This window comes from Rhamphochromis sp. 'chilingali', assembly GCF_963969265.1.
Source record: "Rhamphochromis sp. 'chilingali' genome assembly, chromosome: 20".
NCBI lineage: Eukaryota > Metazoa > Chordata > Actinopteri > Cichliformes > Cichlidae > Rhamphochromis > Rhamphochromis sp. 'chilingali'.
Window position 1 is genome coordinate 10,307,527 of NC_137947.1, and position 18,804 is coordinate 10,326,330.

Consider the following 18,804-nt stretch of genomic DNA (forward strand, 5'->3'; position numbering starts at 1 on the left):
TAGCAAACACACCCACTGACACGCACGCACGCACACGCACGCATGCATATATATATATATATATATATATATATATATATATATATATATATATATATATATATATATATATATATATGTATATATATCTCAATATCATTGTGCAAAAAAAATAAATGGGCTGATAAAGGACAGATGTTGCCTTTGGATAGATAATTAGTCTTGGTTTTGAGCTTCCCATGAGAGAGAAAGAGAAACACCCCTAAGATAAATGAAGTTATGAAGAGGGTGTAGCAGTTGGTTATACAGAAAAAGCCAGTGCTAGAAAGTGGATACAGCTCAGGTCTTGAAGGCTCTCCAGTGTTTAAGCCCTAAACCATATCTTTACTCCAAGGGCAACATCACCGAACTTCCCTCCAGCTCAAATGATTTACAATCAGACTGAATGTGGTGCTGTACACAGTTAGTTTGAACTTTCTTTGGAGTTTTAGCAGCTAATAGGGCAACTGATAAATTATATCACGGTAATAATTAACACAAGCTCAAAAAACAATCCTTTACAACCCAAACTGCCTTAAAGTGAGGCACGTGTAGTTGCTCCTTGCATAACTCTCCCATCCACATGCTGTTAAAATGGGCAACTCAAAGAAACAATCACCAGTCATTGTTTGCTCAGTCAGAGAGAGATCCTCACTATGCTAACTGTTTTACTCTCTACAGGGTGGGCTGTTAGCTGGCGGTATCAAATGATCACCAATTCTGTTTTCCCTTGAGTGGATGTCGTGGTCAAAGCATCAATGAACCACTGTGGAAGTGGAGGCCTGCTGACACGCAATCGAGAAGGGAAGCTGTCAATCATTTTATAGGTTTAGACCACCTCAGTAAAGCTGTCTTATGCCTGCTACAAGTAATGCGCAATGTGAACATATAATTGCTTTGTACTGTAATTGCAAGCTATTAAAAATACTTGTAGGAACGTTGCAATTACATGCTGCAGGTTTTTAGTTTCTACTCTTCTAAGTTCCAAGGTGAGAGAACAACATAAAATAGTCCTGCAACAAGTCTGCAATAAAATCTATTTGTTCACTGTCCAGGATAATCTCAGGGGAAGAGTAAACAGCAAGGGGAAAAAAGGTGATGACTAAACCCTAATGCTCTTCATCCCTGTCTGGCATCATGAAAGAAGCTCTTCAGTCATGACATGCAAAATGAAAAAAAAAACAACAACCCCAAAATCCTTACTCCATCCAACAAATCTCCCCTGAGGGAAAGAGCGCAGTCTTAGGTGTGGTTCTATGAGTGAATGTTTTGCATTTTAGCCTCCCCCCCCATTTTTAAAAAAGTCTTGAAGCAGTGTGGAAATAACTCATAAGAGTTTGAGAAAACTTCCTTAACTGCAGAAAATGTTTGCATACGTAGAGTCTGCAAACAGAACTGCAGGAACCAGATGATGCAGCTGCTCGGCCACATAAACCAAAAGCAACACTGCCAGCTGACCATAGGAAGGGCCGTAGGGAGAGAGCTGGAATTTAAGCACACTTTGACAGTGAAAGAGATTGGAGGGCACTTAAAAAAAGATCTAGTCAACCACAAGCATTTATGTTAGCTTGAATCAGCAAAGCTCCCACAGGTGGAACCTCCTGAATAAGCGGAGTTACGACGGGATAAGAGGTCTTGACCACAGAGCTGCATAATATAACTTCACTTACGATCTTGACTGCATATATGTTAGCACTGTTGCGCACACCCATGAAAATTGCATACTTCACTGATCTGTCAACCTGACAGTCAGCTCAGCAGAACATGATTTTTATTCTTATTAACAGCAATTTACTGCATACCACATAACTTTGGTTGCAGGCAAAAGAAAAAAAATCTGTCAGCTCTAAAAACATGCAGAATGAAGATGCAGAAAGTAGTGTGGAGCATGCAAAAACCAGATCTGCAGCACCATCTATCTACAAGGGTGAAGTACGTCAAAAGGCTTCATTCTTCTTTAGTTCACCTCACAGGTCTGTCAAAGATGTTTATTAGAAGTGAGAACTTCCCTACAATCCTCACGCCTGTAAGCATTAATATTTTAGATCTATTATAACTAGATGATAAAATATATTGTATGTAACAATTAGAATGACAGATACAAGCTGCTATTAAGTTCATGGGTATGTCTGGAGTGCTGCTGATATTAATCTTTTAAGCTCCCTTACTTCCCCAGGGATCACCATAGCAGAAGATGCTCGTGTTTGATTTGGCACAGATTTTCTGACACAAAGCTCTCATTTATCAGAGCTTGGGCTCAGCACAGGACTACACCAGCTTGCAATTCCTTAAGGCAAAGGAAATCATTCACATGTAAGGCAAACATGTTAATCACTGCACCACAGGGGTGCTATTGTGACTCAGATACACGTGACATGAGTTTTGCTTGTTTATGAAAGTTATCAGATTTCTGTTATTAAAGGCAAAAACACAGATGTAATGTAATGAATGCATTTATTGAAGAAGGAAAGTGGGAAACCACCACTGCAGTTTGGCTCAGTGAAATCATTTTCAGCTTATTGTAACAACACAGTTTACTGAGTCTCCAGCTGTCAAATACAAGTATTAATATCTATAGACGACTGGTGCAGATGGAAAACCTTCATAAACAAACTTATAATACAAAAAAGCCCACATAGGCAACTCTTCTCCCAATTATTGCTCGTGTTATGCATCTAGGCACGGAGAGTGTTAAAGTCAGTACCATCAATGTGTCAGAGTATCAGGTGACTAAATGATGTCATCTAAAAAAGGCGAGGTCACGCTCAAGATTGACTTGCTTCTTTTTGCGAGGCAAGTGGAAAGCTGTCATCTACAGGATGTTTTCAAAAATAAATATTACAATTTCAAGCAGCAATTCAATATTTTAGGAGTGTAAAATTACAGTTTCAAGAAAGCCCATAAGAATCGTATTAGCAAATTCCTTCTGTCAAACAAAAAAGGATCTGATAATGCATCCAAATGTCCCAACATTCATACATTATTGCTTTAACATTATTGCTTTAGGGTTTATTCCATCTTTAATTCAATTCAATTACCTGTAGAGGAAATGAAGGTAAACAAATTTGATTTAAATTCAGATTCTTTTCCAGTTGAGATGGTGAGTGAGTTTAAATTGCTGATGTATCACCAAAATCTTTGTTCCATTTTGTGTACATATTAAGAGTTGCTGGACTAACAGTTGGTTTGATTCGCTTCAGAGAATCCTCAAAGTCTTTCTTCTTAATGTTGCGCACCTGTGGATATACACGACAGTATAACTGTAAAAACAGTACAAATGAGACATATGTAGGATTGGAAGTAAAAGCTATTCTCTCACCTCAGCAGCAGCCATATTACGGACTTGGTCTGGTCCCAACTCTGTACAAAGCAAAGTTCATATAAGCATTAAAGATGTGGAAGTATGTGCGACTCTGTGACCAGCATGATAAAAGACTCATACCTCGTATTGGGCCAAGTGCAGCATCTCTGGCTAATGCTGTCAAATCGCTCCCTGAATATCCTGCAGTCACTCTGTGAAGAAAGTTTTGAGGGATTAATGCAAAGTGACATAAAATTATCCCTCTGAAGTCTTCAGAAGTGGAACTCACTTTGCAAGACAGGACAGTTCGTTTTGGCTCAGTGGACTCCCGTGCTTTCCCAAAAGATTTTTCAGCAGCGTAAATCTTGTCTGGAAGAACAAGAGTTACATCATATACAGTTATTAGATTTAACGGGCAACTGCTTTTTCCTCACAGGGACAGGTAGGTGTAGATAATCTTTTTCCCTTAATAAATGAAATAATAATTTTAAAACTGCATTTTGCATTTACTCAGGTTATCTTTATAAACAATTATTTCAGTATATTTGTGTATGTATATTTTTCTATGTATATACCTTCTCATCGGGTAAGGTCACATATACTCTTTTTGCAAAGCGCCTGAAGAACAAAAAACAACAAATGGTTGTAAGTCACGCATGAAAATAATCCTCCAACAAACAAAAAATATATTTACAGTATTTACAAATTGCTTTGTAAAATGTAAATACAGCCAGAATGCAATGATATGCAAATCTCATAAAACCTTATTGTATTCATGATTGAATATGGAAAACATAATATACTTAAACTGAGAAAATTTACCATTTTAAGAAAAATGCAAGGTCATTTTTAATTGGATGGCAGCAACATATTTCAAAACAGCTGCGACTTCTTTTCCCTATTTTTCATTTTATGATGTGACAAAAGTTTTCAACTGGTGAAAAGTCCGGACTGCAGGCAGGCCACTTCAGCACCTGGACTGTTCTATGAAGCCATGCTGTTCTAATAGATGTAGTATGCAGATTAATATTATCTTGCTGAAATATGCAAGGGCTTCCCTGAAAATTATGCCATGGGAGCATATGTTGCCCTAAAACCTGTATATGCTTTCAGCATTGATGGTGCCTTTCCAGATGTGCAAACTGCTAACGCCATAGGTGCTGATGCACCTCCATACCATTAGACATTTGAGCTGATTGCTGATAACAAGCCAGATGCTCCATTCTCCTCTTTAGATTCCTCTGACCACAGAACAGTTTTGCACCCGATCCATTTTAAATGAACTTTGGCCCTGACAACCCAAACTGTGTTCACAGATCATTTCTGGAAGCAGTGATTTCCATGATAGAATCACGTCTGTTTTTAATGCAGTGCTGCCTGAGGGCTCACACATTGAGCAGATTTTCAGCCTGGTCCCTTGCACACATTTCTCCAGATTCTCTGAGACTTTTAATAAGATTATGTACTATAGAGCAGCGGTCCTCAACCACCGTGCCACGGACCGGTAGCGATCCATAAGTCGTTTGGTACCAGGCCGTGAGAGTTGAGGCTCGGGTGTGAAATTTCAGAGTTTTTATCGTTAACTCGGTATCCCTGGGTCTTTTCCCGTGTTGTAGTTGAACGAAATGTTTACACGTTACCATAGCGACCAGAGAGCATTAAGGGGCAGAGAGGAGGACGTTACTTTCAGTGTTGTTGGCGCATTTCAGGAAGACACTGCTAATAAAGTTACACAATTACACAGTGAATTTGCATTTATTATTACATTTACAAAATACCACAGCTTTTGTCTTGATCGTATCATTTTATTTTGTTGTATTTATCCGCAACACCTAAAGGCTTGTCTGTGAAAATATTGGCTGACATTAAACCGGTCCGTGGCGCAAATAAGGTTGGGGACCGCTGCTGTAGATGATGAGATGTGAGTTTACACTACTATCATTTGTTCTGAAACTGTAGACTATTTGTAGACAGTATTTTGCAGATTAGTGAAACTATTTACTTCTGAGATGCTCTCTAAGAGGATCTTTTTACACCCCATCGTTCTTACTTACGCATGTAGTTGCAAAAATTTCAAATGTTAAAATTTGGCTTTATGAGATCAGAAAATTGAGGCATTCTGCTTTTCTTTTGCATTTTACACAGGATTTAAACATTTTTGGAAATGTTAATGTAAAACAGCATAACATACCTTAATATTGCTTCATCGAGCTCCTGGGGCCTGTTAGTTGCTCCCATTACAAGTACCCTGTCATCCTTTCCTGACTGCACCTGAAACCCAGAAGAAGAACTTCAGAGAAAACACCACGGCTCTCCAAGTTAACTAGGATTTGAGCTCCTCTGACAATGTTTGATGAGTTAATTGCTGAGCTCTGCTGTGTTTAACAAATTTCTGAACTTACCCCGTCAAACTCAATGAGGAACTCAGTTTTTAAACGGCGAGAGGCGTCGTGCTCCCCCTCCCTCCTTTCACAGAGCAAGCTGTCCACTTCATCTGAGTGTCAAACAGTAAACAGTGAGGTTTATTCATGAGCTGAACATTTTTGAGATACACTGGTGTTTAAGGCACATCTATTCTTTAGTGTAACACACACCGATGAAGATTACTGAGGGCTGTAACTCTCTTGCAACCGCAAAGAGTGCTCGTACAAGCTTCTCGCCTTCTCCCACCTGTGATGGTGACGACATGAAACATTTAGAAGGACAAAAATGAGCTAGTAGGCAGAGAGAGCTCATTAAAAACTGTTAAAAGTGTTTCTTACATATTTGGAGGTCAAACTAGCAGCACTGATGTTGAAGAATGTTGCATTAGACTCTGCAGCAACTGCTTTGGCCTTGCAAGAGGAAATAAATGGCTGTGATTCAACTGAGGATAATAAGGGCTATCAACAGCTCTATGCAAAATACAAAACAGTTTAAAACATGACGGATATGATTTGTTGTGCTGTAAAAGGAACTTACGAGCATGGTCTTCCCATTTCCTGGTGGGCCAAATAAAAGCAAGCCACGTGCAGGAGCTCTCAGACCAGTAAAGAGCTAAACAGGAAAATGTAACAAAAAAAAAAAACTTTGCATCTTAACAAAGAAAAACTTTGAAAGTGTATTCATGGTAAGCAGACAGATAAAGGTTAAGAAGTAATAACCTCAGGTCTTAAGGCAGGAAGGATGACAATTTCTTGAAGTGCTTGCTTTGCCAGATCCTGCCCTGCGATGTCATCAAATGACACAGTCGCTCCACTGCAGTGAACAGAGGAAATATTTTAAATGTGCAATACTTTTTTTTTTTTTTTTAATTTCACCCAGGGAAAAATGTCTTGTTGATTGTGATGCTTCTGATACCTTTCTACAATTTCATTCATAATTAAGTTGGCCAGTTTACTATCCACATTCTTGAAGTTTTTCATATCCCTCTTCGGGGGTTGTTTCACAGCTGCCGGTCTTCCATTCTGAGTTTTTCCCACCCGAGCGGTTGTCTTAGCAGGAATAAGATTGTCCCAGAAAGCATTACACATTAGAAAGGTAGCTTCAAATGGCATGTGCCTGCACTATTAAATAACCAAAAAAACCCACAAACCTTTGCATCAGTTAGTCTTAATGAAGGTCTTACAGGAGTGGAGGGTCTGATGGTGGTGGAAACACCTGCGGGTTGACTTTTAGGAACTGACTTTGGCTGTGGAAGAGCATGACGTGATGTCCCTTGGGGGTCATTTCTTCTTTTAGAGGCTAGTGTCGTCTCTGTGAAGGAAGACATTTGATGATCTCCAGCATGCCTTCTCAGCATACATTACTTTGATAAAAATAATCAAGGCCAACTCACCTAAAAGGGTAAGCCTGTCTTTTGCCATGGTGAGGTTGGTGACCATTTTATCCTGGAGTCTCTTTGCTCGGTCATACTGCTCTCCTGCTTAAAAATACACTGAGTATGAAGTTACAGCTGATTGACAGCTCACAGCATACCTGAATGTATTTGTAATACCTTGCCCAGTGAGCTCTATTGCAATACCCCTTTCAAGCTCAGAAATCCCTTTCTTGTACCACTGCACAGCCTCCTTCTTCTCACCTGTTATGACAGAAAGGATGAGGTGTTTATTACTCTCTTGCACACGTACAACAGCATTTAATAACTCAATAAAAATTAATAACACAATAAACAAACCTGTGTCGTCCTCGTCGATCTTTAGTGCCTTGGATATATACTCAAACGCCTGCTTGTGGATGTTTTTTATAACTTCAGCGCTGTCTTTGGGCTTACTTGCGTTTGTTTTGGTCGACATTACTCTCGCGCTACTTCCCCCTGTTCTCAGTCATAACAAGCTAAGCTAGTCATAAACGAAAACGTTTAGGCTTTAAATCGCATTTAAAGGTGATGCAGTCCTCTTTCTTTGGGACAAAACACGACGCTTTAACTTCATAGAATAAAAATTCGGGCGCTTCGTGACAACACAAACATTTCCAACACAAGCTTCCGGTTTACCGAGCGACCCAGACAGACTCCGCCCCTCTCCGTTCGACGCAATAGCGCTAGAAGGCGCCCGCAGAGCTCGTCCTCGTGAATGTACCGTTACAGTCATTAATGGACATTTTACTAGGTAAACAGAAAATACACTATTTAAAGGTAAAAACAAAAACATATTTTGTTTTATCCCTTATATAGTATAAGTAACGCAAAAGAAGCAAAGACAATTTTAAAAAAACTTACGTAATTTCCTTTTTATTAAAGAAAAATTATATATCAGAACATGCAGGTTAAATGGGGAAGCAGTATTTCTGCCCCCTTTGGTGTCAGCAATGGTGTCAGACAGGGTGGGATTTTGTCTCCAATTTTATTTAATTTATATGTCGATGATTTGTCCATACAGCTGAGAGCCTGTAACACTGGGTGTATATTAGGTGAAGCACTGATAAATCATCTTATGTATGCAGATGACCTGGTTGTTTTTAGTCCAAGCAGTGCTGGGTTACAGGATCTTCTTAATGTCTGTACTGAATATGGTGTGCAATATGACATTGAGTACAATGCTGCTAAAAGTGCTGTTTTGATATGTAGAACCAAGCAGGATAAACAGCTAAATTTCCCTTTGTTTAAACTGGCACAAAAAACTCTTGAAGTTCATAAAAAGGTGAAATACCTCGGTCACTTTATTACTGAGCAAATGAATGATGATGATGACATATACAGACAACGATGTAAGCTCTATGTGCAGGCAAATACTATTGCACGCAAATTCAGCTTTTGTTCACTTCCAGTTAAAGTGGCTTTGTTTAAAGCGTATTGCACACCGCTATATACTGCCCCCTTGTGGTCATCCTACAAACAATGTAGCATGCAGAAGCTGCATGTTGCATATAATGATGCGATGAGAATCCTTTGCAGGATACCTAGAAGTGGTAGTGCCAGTCAGATGTTTGTAGCTGTGGGTGTCTGGACTTTTAAAGCACTTTTAAGAAAGTTAATGTTCAGTTTTAGAGAACGACTGGATGGTTCGAGTAACAGTATAATTTTAGCACTTACAGATCCGACAGTGAGTGGTTCCCGTTACTCATCCAGTCTCAGAAAGCACTGGTTAAAGTGTTTGTGTATTTATTGATTTATTTTAAGTAATTGTGTTTTATGTATATTATGGTTTTATATTTTTACAAATGCTTTATATACTTATTTATATACATATATATATTTAATGGTATACCTTGTGTTGTGTGTGTGTGTTTCTTGTCTTGTTTTTATGGACATGTAGTCTGCCAATAAAGATTGAATTGAATTGAATTGAAATATAGAACAAGAAGTAACTTCCGGTTGAATTCCAGACTAAAAGTATGCGATGTCTGCATATTTCCGGGACACAAACTGAAAATCTTTTTTTCTAAAACCTTAATAATGTGCACATACTGGTTCTCTTTAAAACAAACAAACCAACAAAAAAACAAAGCATGACATTTGATTCAAGATTACATTTTTAACAGAGGAAGGGTTAGCCATTCAGTCTTTTTTAATTCCACCCATTTCTTATCACTATACCTGTGTTGTGTGCTGCACCCGTATGGTTGAATGAAAACTGAATTCAGGTATAACAACATGACTACAGCTTTATTTGATAAGTACGTTTTACATGAGTGGCACGAGACTAACCACTGAAGATCAGTGAGACAACTCTGAAGATCAGCTAAAAGTATGTGAAGATAAATAACTGTCACTAGACATTCGTATTAGTGTAATAATGTGCTCATACTGATTTGTGATGCTGATTTTTGTTTGAGAACGCAGTCTCACTTTAACAAGACTCAACCACAAATCTAAATGTTTGCAGAAAAGTTATGTCACCACCTACAGTGAAACATCTATTTTGACAAACATTTGTGTTCATTGTTATCCAAAACCCAAATGCTAAACAGAAAATAAATCTGAAGAGCATAATTATGGTAAACAGAATTAAAAACATTTAGAAGGAATAACCTCAGGTCTTAAAGCAGGAAAGTTGACAATTTCTTGAAGCACTTTTCCAAATACTGTCCTGTACTTGTTACAGCATAGGAGGGCCAGATATCCTTGGAAACATCTGCAAGGTGGATTTTGGAAACTGGCTTTGGTTTTGGAAGGACGAGATTAAGTGTCATTTGTCTCCTCTCCTTTTAAAGGGTGTTTTCTTACCTAAATAAGCTGATAAATAAGCTCTTTTCACATAGAGAAAATCTAAGCAAACAAAAATGCGCCACTACGAAGCACATTAGAATGTTCAGTCCGCCCCAAGCACATCTGGCCAATAAAGCAGATGTGTCTGACCAATAAGCCAATAAGCTGACTGAACTCAAGTTTAACAGGGTTTCACACCTTTGTTGTGAGAATGTTCAGCCCACTTACTGGACAGATGTGTCTGGGGCAGGAGTAACAAAAGTAAACAATTGTTGACAATTTTATCTTATTGTATGTTTGCTCTGTCATATTGATCTCCTGCTAAAATATGAAAGAGGGCATAGGACTTTTAGCTGTATTTTTATCAGTTTTACAGCTTTTTCAATAGACAAAGACCTTCCTCATGGCCGCTCATTCTACACACAGGACCTGAGTAACAGATTAACAATTAAGTTACAGAAGATAATGCTTTTCCCACAATGTACTACAGAGTTTTTTTGTTTTTTTGTTTGTTTTTTTTACTGTGGGTCCACAGTAAAAAGCCCAAAGTGCTGCACTGACCATATTTTTTTTATTCACTATGGCAGCATTTCTTTATCATGGAGAAAAACTGAGACATACTGTTGAAATTTTACTTCTTCCTATATTAAGATAGCTCAGGGATTAAATATGTAGTTAAAACATCTTTCCATTAACAAAAAAGGCAGTTTCTCGGGTACAGACTAAAGTGGACTGTAGGCCCACGATGTAATATGAGTTTGACATCTCTGGTTTAGACAGGTCTTTTTGAAAATAGAGAACACAAGTTTTGTATTTTGTCATCCAGTTTTCTTACAGTATTTAAAAGTAGAAAGGGAGAGAGAGCCTTCAGTTTTCAGGCCCCTCTTCTATGGAACCAGCTTCCAGTTTGGATTCGGGAGACAGACACTATCTCTACTTTTAAGATTGGGCTTAAAACTTTCCTTTTTTCTCTAAAGCATATAGTTAGGGCTCAATCAGGTGACCCTGAATCCCCCCTTAGTTATGCTGCAATGGGTGTAGGCTGGTGGGTGATTCCCATGATGCATTTAGTATTTCTTCTTCAGTTACCTTTCTCACTCACTATGTGTTAATAGACCTCATTGCATTGAATCATACTTGTTATTAATCTCTAGCTGTCTTCCACAGCGTGTCTTTTGTCTTGTCTTCCTTCTCTCACCCCAACTCTCACTCCAACCCAGATGGCTGGCCCTCCCTGAGCCTGGTTCTGCTGTAGGTTTCTTTCTGTTAAAATTGAGCTTTTCCTTCCATCCTCATAAAAGTGCTTGCTCATAGGGGGTCATATGATTATTGGGTTTTTCTCTGTATGTATTATTGCAGAGTCTACCTTACAATATAAAGTGCCTTGAGGCGGCTGTTGCTGTGATTTGGCACTGTATAAATAGTTGAATTGAATTGAATCTAAATCCATGAGAAAAGCAATTAGTTTTTAAACAGTCAAAAATCTCTCATGGTAGCAAACAATGACTGTAGAAATGACTGTTTTCTACAGTCACTGGTAGCAAAAGTACTCCTTTCAATCCTAAGAAGAGGAATAGGTACATTTTGGTGGATGCCCTATTGACGTCCCTGCTTTTTTGCCACGCTGTACCCGCTCACCTGACGGACAGCACAATTTCACAATCAAACAACATCTTAGTAATAGCTACGCCTCCTGGATTTTTTAACCAATCATGTAAAGATGAGCAATCAAACAGCCAATCGGACAGCTCTGACGTCTCTTCGATAACATTTTTTTCAGACCCGCCCCTTGCCTGGCTTGACAGACAAGTCTGTAATCCTCAGATCCCAACTGTGACATCGCTGCTTTTATTATTACTGTTCTGAGTGTTTCATATCGGCACATTACAAACATTCTGTAATTTGTGCCTTTCCGCATTGCATGCTGATATTAACAGACTTTATGCCAAACGGACCCTAGCTAACTTATTAACCGGTAACAACACAAGGGCCATCTGACGGTACACTGAGCTTGTTAGCCAGCTAGCTGCTGATTCTCCAGTCGAACTGCCCTTTGTCTTTTCAGGCAAGTCAGCTAGCAGGCGTTGGTTTCTTCTCTCGGGTAGTTAACCCAGGATTTTGGAGTTTTGTTTTTAATTTTTCGCCTGACAGGAGTGAAGCAAACCAAGATAGGCGGCTTGGGAACCAAGATGTCGAACCGAGTGGTGTGCAGAGAAGCAAGTCACGCCGGGAGCTGGTACTCTGCTTCGGGTAACTGTCAATGAAGCACCATCCGCGTTAGCACACCTTGTGCTAGCTGGCAGTCTTATTTGTTTGTTTTATGTTTTGTGTTCTATTAGTTTTTGAGGCTTCTCATTATGCGTAACTTACTGTCTTTGTAACTGGGCTCCTGGTGGCTTGCCACCGCAGAAATGAATAGCCAGTGTCAGGGCTGTAACGTTAGTCCATCCGTTTTTTGTTTTTTTTTTTAAGTCGGCTATCTAACTGTTATCGACTGCCGTCTCTGTATTATCCCATTTGGTGTACGATTGGTTTGAACTTGTTCAGCACCTCCTCCTTGGATAGTGCGTGGAAATGTCAAAACAAAGCATTTTTGACTATCAACTCAACCAACGCTAACTTGGCTAATATTGCAGAACTTCCTGGCCTACGTGCTAGCTAGCCAGCTACACTTAAGATTTCCCGAAGCTGATTATTGAGCATTATTGTGTTCTTGTTGGTGTCTGCCCCTGATCCGCTTAAGTTATGTGTACAAATGCTCCCTGTCACAGAACAAAGGATTGGGTAGGGCAGGGCAGAAAGCTGAAGGTTCATGTTGCACCCCTTCCCCCATTTCACAAGCTGTACGCTAGTTTATTTTTTTTATTAAATCCCAAAAGGCTGCCCGATTATCCATTAGAAACTGCCATTTACAATCCTTTTTGAGACAACATATAAAGCAGATAAATACTGAAAACGATAAATGCTGAGCTAACATTGATTACCGTGATTCTGGTTGTTTTTCTAACAAATCATTCAGTTCTGTGTGCTGTTAATGTTGTCAACTATTGACACTGGTAAACATGAACTTTAGTAGTTTATACTGTAATATAGGCATTGTATTCCAGTTTAGTTAATCACGTTTAGTAAGGTTAAAATTGGATTATGACACAGTATAATGAGCTCCAGCTTTACAATGACAGTTGCCCAGCATATAAAAGATTGACAATACTATGTTAGGCTTTGTCAAGATGGGCTCTTATCCATTTCTTTCCCGTTCCAAAATAACTGACAAGGAATAATGAACTGCTGTCACAGCTGGATTTCAGCCCAGTGCATTGCTATTACAGTGCGACATTGGTAGGGATCTAAAATGATTGTAGCCTTATCAAAGTGTATTTGGACTATTTCTACAATTATCATTTGATTTTGTGACCCCTCTTTATTCTAGTGTTAGTCTACTCTAGTGAAATATACAGGTATATATCTTTTTTTGTTTGTTTACTTTTTCAGGATCCCAGCTGAATGCACAACTAGAAGGCTGGCTGTCTCAAGCACAGTCCACCATCAGACCCGCTAGAGCCATCATAGCACCGTAAGCACACATTAACAAACAGAAGGAAAATGTCTTCTGAATGTGTTCAATGCCTTCTTAATTGTAATATGGCTTGTTTTTGTTTGTAGCCATGCAGGGTATACTTACTGTGGTGCTTGTGCAGCACATGCCTACAAGCAGGTTGATCCCTCTATTACGTAAGTGATCCTGTTTTCTAGCTCTCTTCCTCATTTAAGAAGATGCTTTGCATGATTGTTTATCTTAATTCCACTTTTTCCACAGACTGAGCAGATGTGAGTGTAGATAGCAGAGTAAAGAAATGTTGGTGCTGTGCTTTTTGCAAAAACAGCTAATGAAATAAAGTTCTGTTGCCCTTCAGTCGTAGGGTGTTCATCCTGGGACCTTCACACCATGTGCCCCTCTCTCGCTGTGCCCTGTCACCTGCAGACATCTATAGAACACCCCTCTATGACCTGAGAATCGACCAGAAGGGTATTCACTGTTTTCAAATATGTCTTACATCTTAACTTGTGCTATAATTTATTTATAGGTATTTTGCACATCCTCATAAAAGGTGTTTTGAGGATGTGCGGTGATGTGAGGTAGTAACATGACAGTTTGGATAACATTTAAAGTGTAAATTTCATGTTTTGTGCCAAAAGCAAAGTGAAGAACTTTTTTTTTTTGGAGTCATTGCTCTTAAAAATGTGAAATGAAGCAAGCACAGAGCTTCAACATACAGACCTTATGCCAGTTTGGCAGGTGATACACTTTTAATGATCCTCCAACGACCAGACATTGCCTTGACTCTGTGGTCAGGGCTTTCTTTTTATTTTTTAGATTTTCCTCAGCTAGGCACTTGTCAGAATTCTAATCTCACTGACTTTATCAGTAGTCGTGACTATGAAAAAATTCTCAAAATAAAGTTAAATCTCTCTCTTTCAGTTTATGCTGACCTCTGGAAAACTGGGTTGTTTGAGAGAATGAGTCTGCAGACAGATGAAGATGAGCACAGTATTGAAATGCACTTGCCTTACACTGCTAAAGCCATGGAGAGGTAATGCACATGAGTGACATTCATTCAAGTGGAGAATCAATCTATGCATTTAAAGGGAACTGTCTGAGAGATTGAAGCTTTTTCTTGACTGTTTCTGACAAACGTAAATACAAGGTACAAAAGCTCTGTTACTTCTGTTCTCTTATTTTCCTTCACGTCCTATACTATGCACCAGGCACTATTGTAAACCAGAATCACACTGGTGCAGGGACACATGGATGTGCATAATTTATACAACCTTCTGTTAGGTTGGCTGGAGACAGAGCCATTTTCATGGTTCTGAAAAACAGGGATCATGTAGTAGAACTTGAACTGAGCTAGGTGACTCCATAATGGGAAATAACAAGTAGAAATCACACCATTGATGTTGACCAGTGAGACTAAAGTCACAAAGTTGTTGTTTTTAGCATGTAAAAGTTAAGTTATTATTATTGATGTTGCAGCCACAAAGACGAGTTTAGCATCGTGCCTGTGCTGGTGGGTGCGCTGAGTGAGTCAAAGGAACAGGAGTATGGGAAGCTGCTTAGCAAATACCTGGCAGACCCTTCTAACCTTTTCATCATCTCATCTGACTTCTGCCATTGGGGTATGTACTGACATGACACACTGAAAACAGCAGTTTGTGATGCAAGGATAATTTGGTCTAAATGACATAATTACTTGACTGTACCCAGCTGTGTACTGCGGTGTGTTTCTCTCTTGAAGGTCAACGGTTTCGCTATACATACTATGATGAATCTCAAGGGGAGATCTACAGGTCTATTGAGCATCTTGATAAAATGGTAACTACTGAGATATGTAAGATATAACATGTAATATAAAATGTTGGGGAAAAAAGTGATTGTAATTTTTTTTCAATGAAAAGAATAAATCTGATCTATTTCACTGAGAAAAAACACTTTCATCGGCCACATGCACGGCTGCTGTGGGTAATTAAGCACATATAAAACGCGCACAACCAATAAAAGGTATTGCACATGGCATTTTGAAAATCTCATGGCCTTAATGAGACAGTTTATTTGCTTGTACAAGTCAAAGATTAACTAAATTTAATGATAAAAAAAACTACTGAATAGCAAAGAAGATTTATAGATTTTTCTTAGGGTCATGATTTTTTGTGATAAACTCCAAAATAATTTGTATATCAATTAAGTACAGTATATAATGGACTCTGATGAGACTGATATATTGTTATATTGGTAGGGGCTTAGATATTGGCCATTTAACTACTCATGGATATCAGTATCTGCATTTATAACTGCCAATTAATGAAAATGTGAAAAGTGAAGAAGAAAAGGGAGACGTCATTCAACCACGCACAATTTGTCCACTAGAGGGCACTTACCAATTTACTGTGAAAGCAAAAAAACTACACTGCCATATTATCATAGTAAGGACTCAAATTTACATATAACCATGTGTAACTATGAGTGTGTGTCTCAAAGAAAAGCAATTATTGGCCAATATATAGAATTTTTAAATTACACAGTATCAGTGTGAAAAATCTTATATCGGTCAGCCTCTAGTATATTACATGAATATAAAAAAGGAACGTGAATATCCAAGCTGATTTTCACTGCAGGGTTTCTGATTAATGACAGTTGCATTCCGCTTATCAAAGATCGTTTTATTGCACATGCTGATTCATTGTCATGACCTACTTGGCCAGTCGCAACACCTAATGGAACTGAGCCATTATGAGTGTTATTCATTTCACTTATTATTCCTGCTGCGGCGAGTCATAATGTGTTCTTATCCAAAAAAGATACAAATGTTTGCAGGTATGAGGGTACATTTAAGGTTTAATTTCTTTCTGTCTGTCAAGGGGATGGGCATTATAGAGCAGCTGGATCCCATGTCTTTCACCAACTACTTGAAGAAGTATCGCAACACCATATGTGGGCGTCACCCGATTGGAGTGCTGCTAAATGTAGGTAACCCAGGAAAAAGTCTTACCAAGTGTATTTCACTCACACTCGTGTTATTAGGTACACCCCCTTAATTCTTCATTACATAGATTCAGGATATTGACATGATGGGGGGTGTGGATGCCATTTGAATACAGTGAACTCAGTGTCATGTTTAAGAAACCAGTTTGAGATGATTGGAGCTTTGTGACATTGCACGTTATCCTTCAGCCATCAGAAGATGGGTACACTGTGGTTAAAAACAGATGACCATATGTTTGCACATACTCAGAAAAAATACTCACACTGTGGCGTTTAAACAATTCTCTGTTGACACTAAGGGACCCAAGGTGTGCCAAGCAAATACCCCCACACACCATTAAGCAAGGATTATACTTTCTGCATCCGTGAGTTCACTTGGGTCCCAGTGACATGAATTTTGTCATCAAACAGTTTACTGAAATTGAGGAATTTCGATGAGCATCCCTAAATAAGAGCCTCAGTTTTCTGTTCTTGGCTGACAGGAGTGGCGTCCTGTGTGCTCTTCTGCTGCTGTAGCCCATCTGCTTCGAGGTTCGACTTGTTGTGTGCACAGAGATGCTCTTCTGCATACCTTGGTTGTAACTAGTTGTTATTTGAGTAGATGTTGCCTTGCTATCAGTTTGAAGCAGTCTAGTCATTCTCCTCTGACATCAATACATTTTATTTCTTTTTCGAGCCATTCTCTCTGAACTTCATGTCTGTGTGCCCAAATGAGTTGCTGCCATCTGATTGCCTGATTACATATTTGTGTTTATTCATTTTTTGTGTGTATATAACAGTCGTTGATGAAATTCATGTTGTGGGCTGACTTTATTTGTATTTTTCAGTTTGACTGATAACCCCAAGTACAGAATCTTCAATGAAATGAGGTTTAAACTACATGTTTTAATCAAGAAGTCAGCATCCTCATCAGCTTTTCTATACAAGAAACACAGAAAATACAGAATCTAGATTCATCTTGAGGTGATCATCCAGAAAATCCTAAGGAAATATTACGCTGTTATTTGATTTTAATATAACCTTTCAACGTAACCTCTAGTCCCACATGTATGACATCCTTCTGGGCTCTGGAAGCAGTGCTTTTCAGCTAGTCCATTCGTCGTGACACCCCTATATTTCTTGTTTGTTTTTTATTTTATTTGGAAAAGCTAAATTAAGATGTGACATGAGGAGGATAGGTCTTAGTGCTACTCAGGTCCTCTGGCCAATGGTCAGTTGACATTCAGGATCCAAATTCATGTCCTTGTCGAGAATAATTCCCTAAAACGAGCCAATCTGTCATCGTTATCGTCTTTGTTTGTCTAAAGACTCTTGCTGTGTCCCATGATGTGAATTAGTGCCTAAGTGGATTTTGCTGTTTTGCAGGCTGTGGCTGAGCTGAGGAAGTCTGGTCTAGAAATGAACTTCACTTTCCTGAACTACGCCCAATCAAGTCAGTGCAGGAACTGGCAGGATAGCTCTGTGAGTTATGCTGCTGGGGCACTCATCGTTCATTGAGGTCAACTTTTTGCAGGGGCCACTGCAACGCCGCCACCCTGCCCTTACTATCTATCGCCATAACCCGACCTAGACACCCTCCCTCTCACCCCCCTCCCCCAGTTATGCCCACTATTTGCAGGAAGGACCTAGACACTCAAAGCCAATACAGTCTTCTTTCTGTCTCTCCCTCAGCTCTCCTCTGCCTTTTCTCCGCCAGTTTGAAGTGTGTCTCAGAGCTTTTGGTTGAAACATTTTGCTTGAAGTGCAGTTTTGAGATTTTGTAGGAGCAAATGGTTAGTGGAGATGGGAAGAGTATGCAGTGTTTTGGCTTGGAGTAAGCAATGAGAGGGGAAAAATAATCTTATTTAGGTTTTTGCAAGGACTGTAGTCCTCTTAGTTCCCTTTTATTTTCCTGACTAAACAGATTTGAGTTGTAAAAATGCAATCTTTATATTTGGACTCAATCTGTTCTCTTGTAATTTGCCTCAGAATAAGAATTAAAATAAAACTGCAGATATTAATGGAGACTATTTAAACGTTGCCAGATGAAAATGGAGTGTTTTGGCTGACTGCTTCAAGCTACATGCGATTTAAACTTTGAAAACAGTGTCATAGGTAATTACTACCATTGCTCAGCATGTGTTGTAGTTGCTAACAAAGGGCTGCACCCAACAAAGTTCACTAACCCCCCTTACTGTACAAAACCAAAAACAATATTATTATCCTTTTAGTTTATTAAACACAATATTTTAATCATATTTTATTCCTTTTTGTTTTCCTTATTTAGTAGTTTTAGATGTGATGATATTTACTCAATTAGTGTGTAGGTTTGAACAA

The 18,804-nt window shown here is 38.9% G+C and overlaps 2 protein-coding genes across 2 annotated transcripts; one reads left to right on the plus strand and one right to left on the minus strand.

Moving 5' to 3' along the window:
- Window positions 1-2,455: 2,455 nt before the first annotated feature.
- On the minus strand, window positions 2,456-7,809 carry LOC308388434 (spastin-like). The gene is made up of 16 exons (XM_080869189.1): window positions 7,476-7,809; window positions 7,296-7,379; window positions 7,137-7,220; window positions 6,894-7,054; window positions 6,659-6,792; window positions 6,463-6,556; window positions 6,281-6,355; window positions 6,082-6,153; window positions 5,914-5,989; window positions 5,722-5,813; window positions 5,511-5,590; window positions 3,895-3,937; window positions 3,609-3,688; window positions 3,461-3,531; window positions 3,338-3,378; window positions 2,456-3,254 (listed from the first exon to the last, which is right to left on the minus strand). Exons 1-16 carry the CDS (start codon window positions 7,591-7,593, stop codon window positions 3,129-3,131), a joined length of 1,431 nt encoding a protein of 476 aa, XP_080725315.1. The 5' UTR covers window positions 7,594-7,809; the 3' UTR covers window positions 2,456-3,128.
- Window positions 7,810-11,725: 3,916 nt separating this feature from the next.
- memo1 (mediator of cell motility 1) lies at window positions 11,726-18,118 on the plus strand. Its single transcript, XM_080868592.1, has 9 exons — window positions 11,726-12,197; window positions 13,440-13,521; window positions 13,611-13,679; window positions 13,862-13,974; window positions 14,428-14,539; window positions 14,983-15,125; window positions 15,245-15,321; window positions 16,365-16,469; window positions 17,854-18,118. The coding sequence occupies exons 1-9, from the start codon at window positions 12,137-12,139 to the stop codon at window positions 17,983-17,985; spliced, it is 894 nt and encodes a 297-aa protein (XP_080724718.1). The 5' UTR covers window positions 11,726-12,136; the 3' UTR covers window positions 17,986-18,118.
- Window positions 18,119-18,804: the final 686 nt, after the last annotated feature.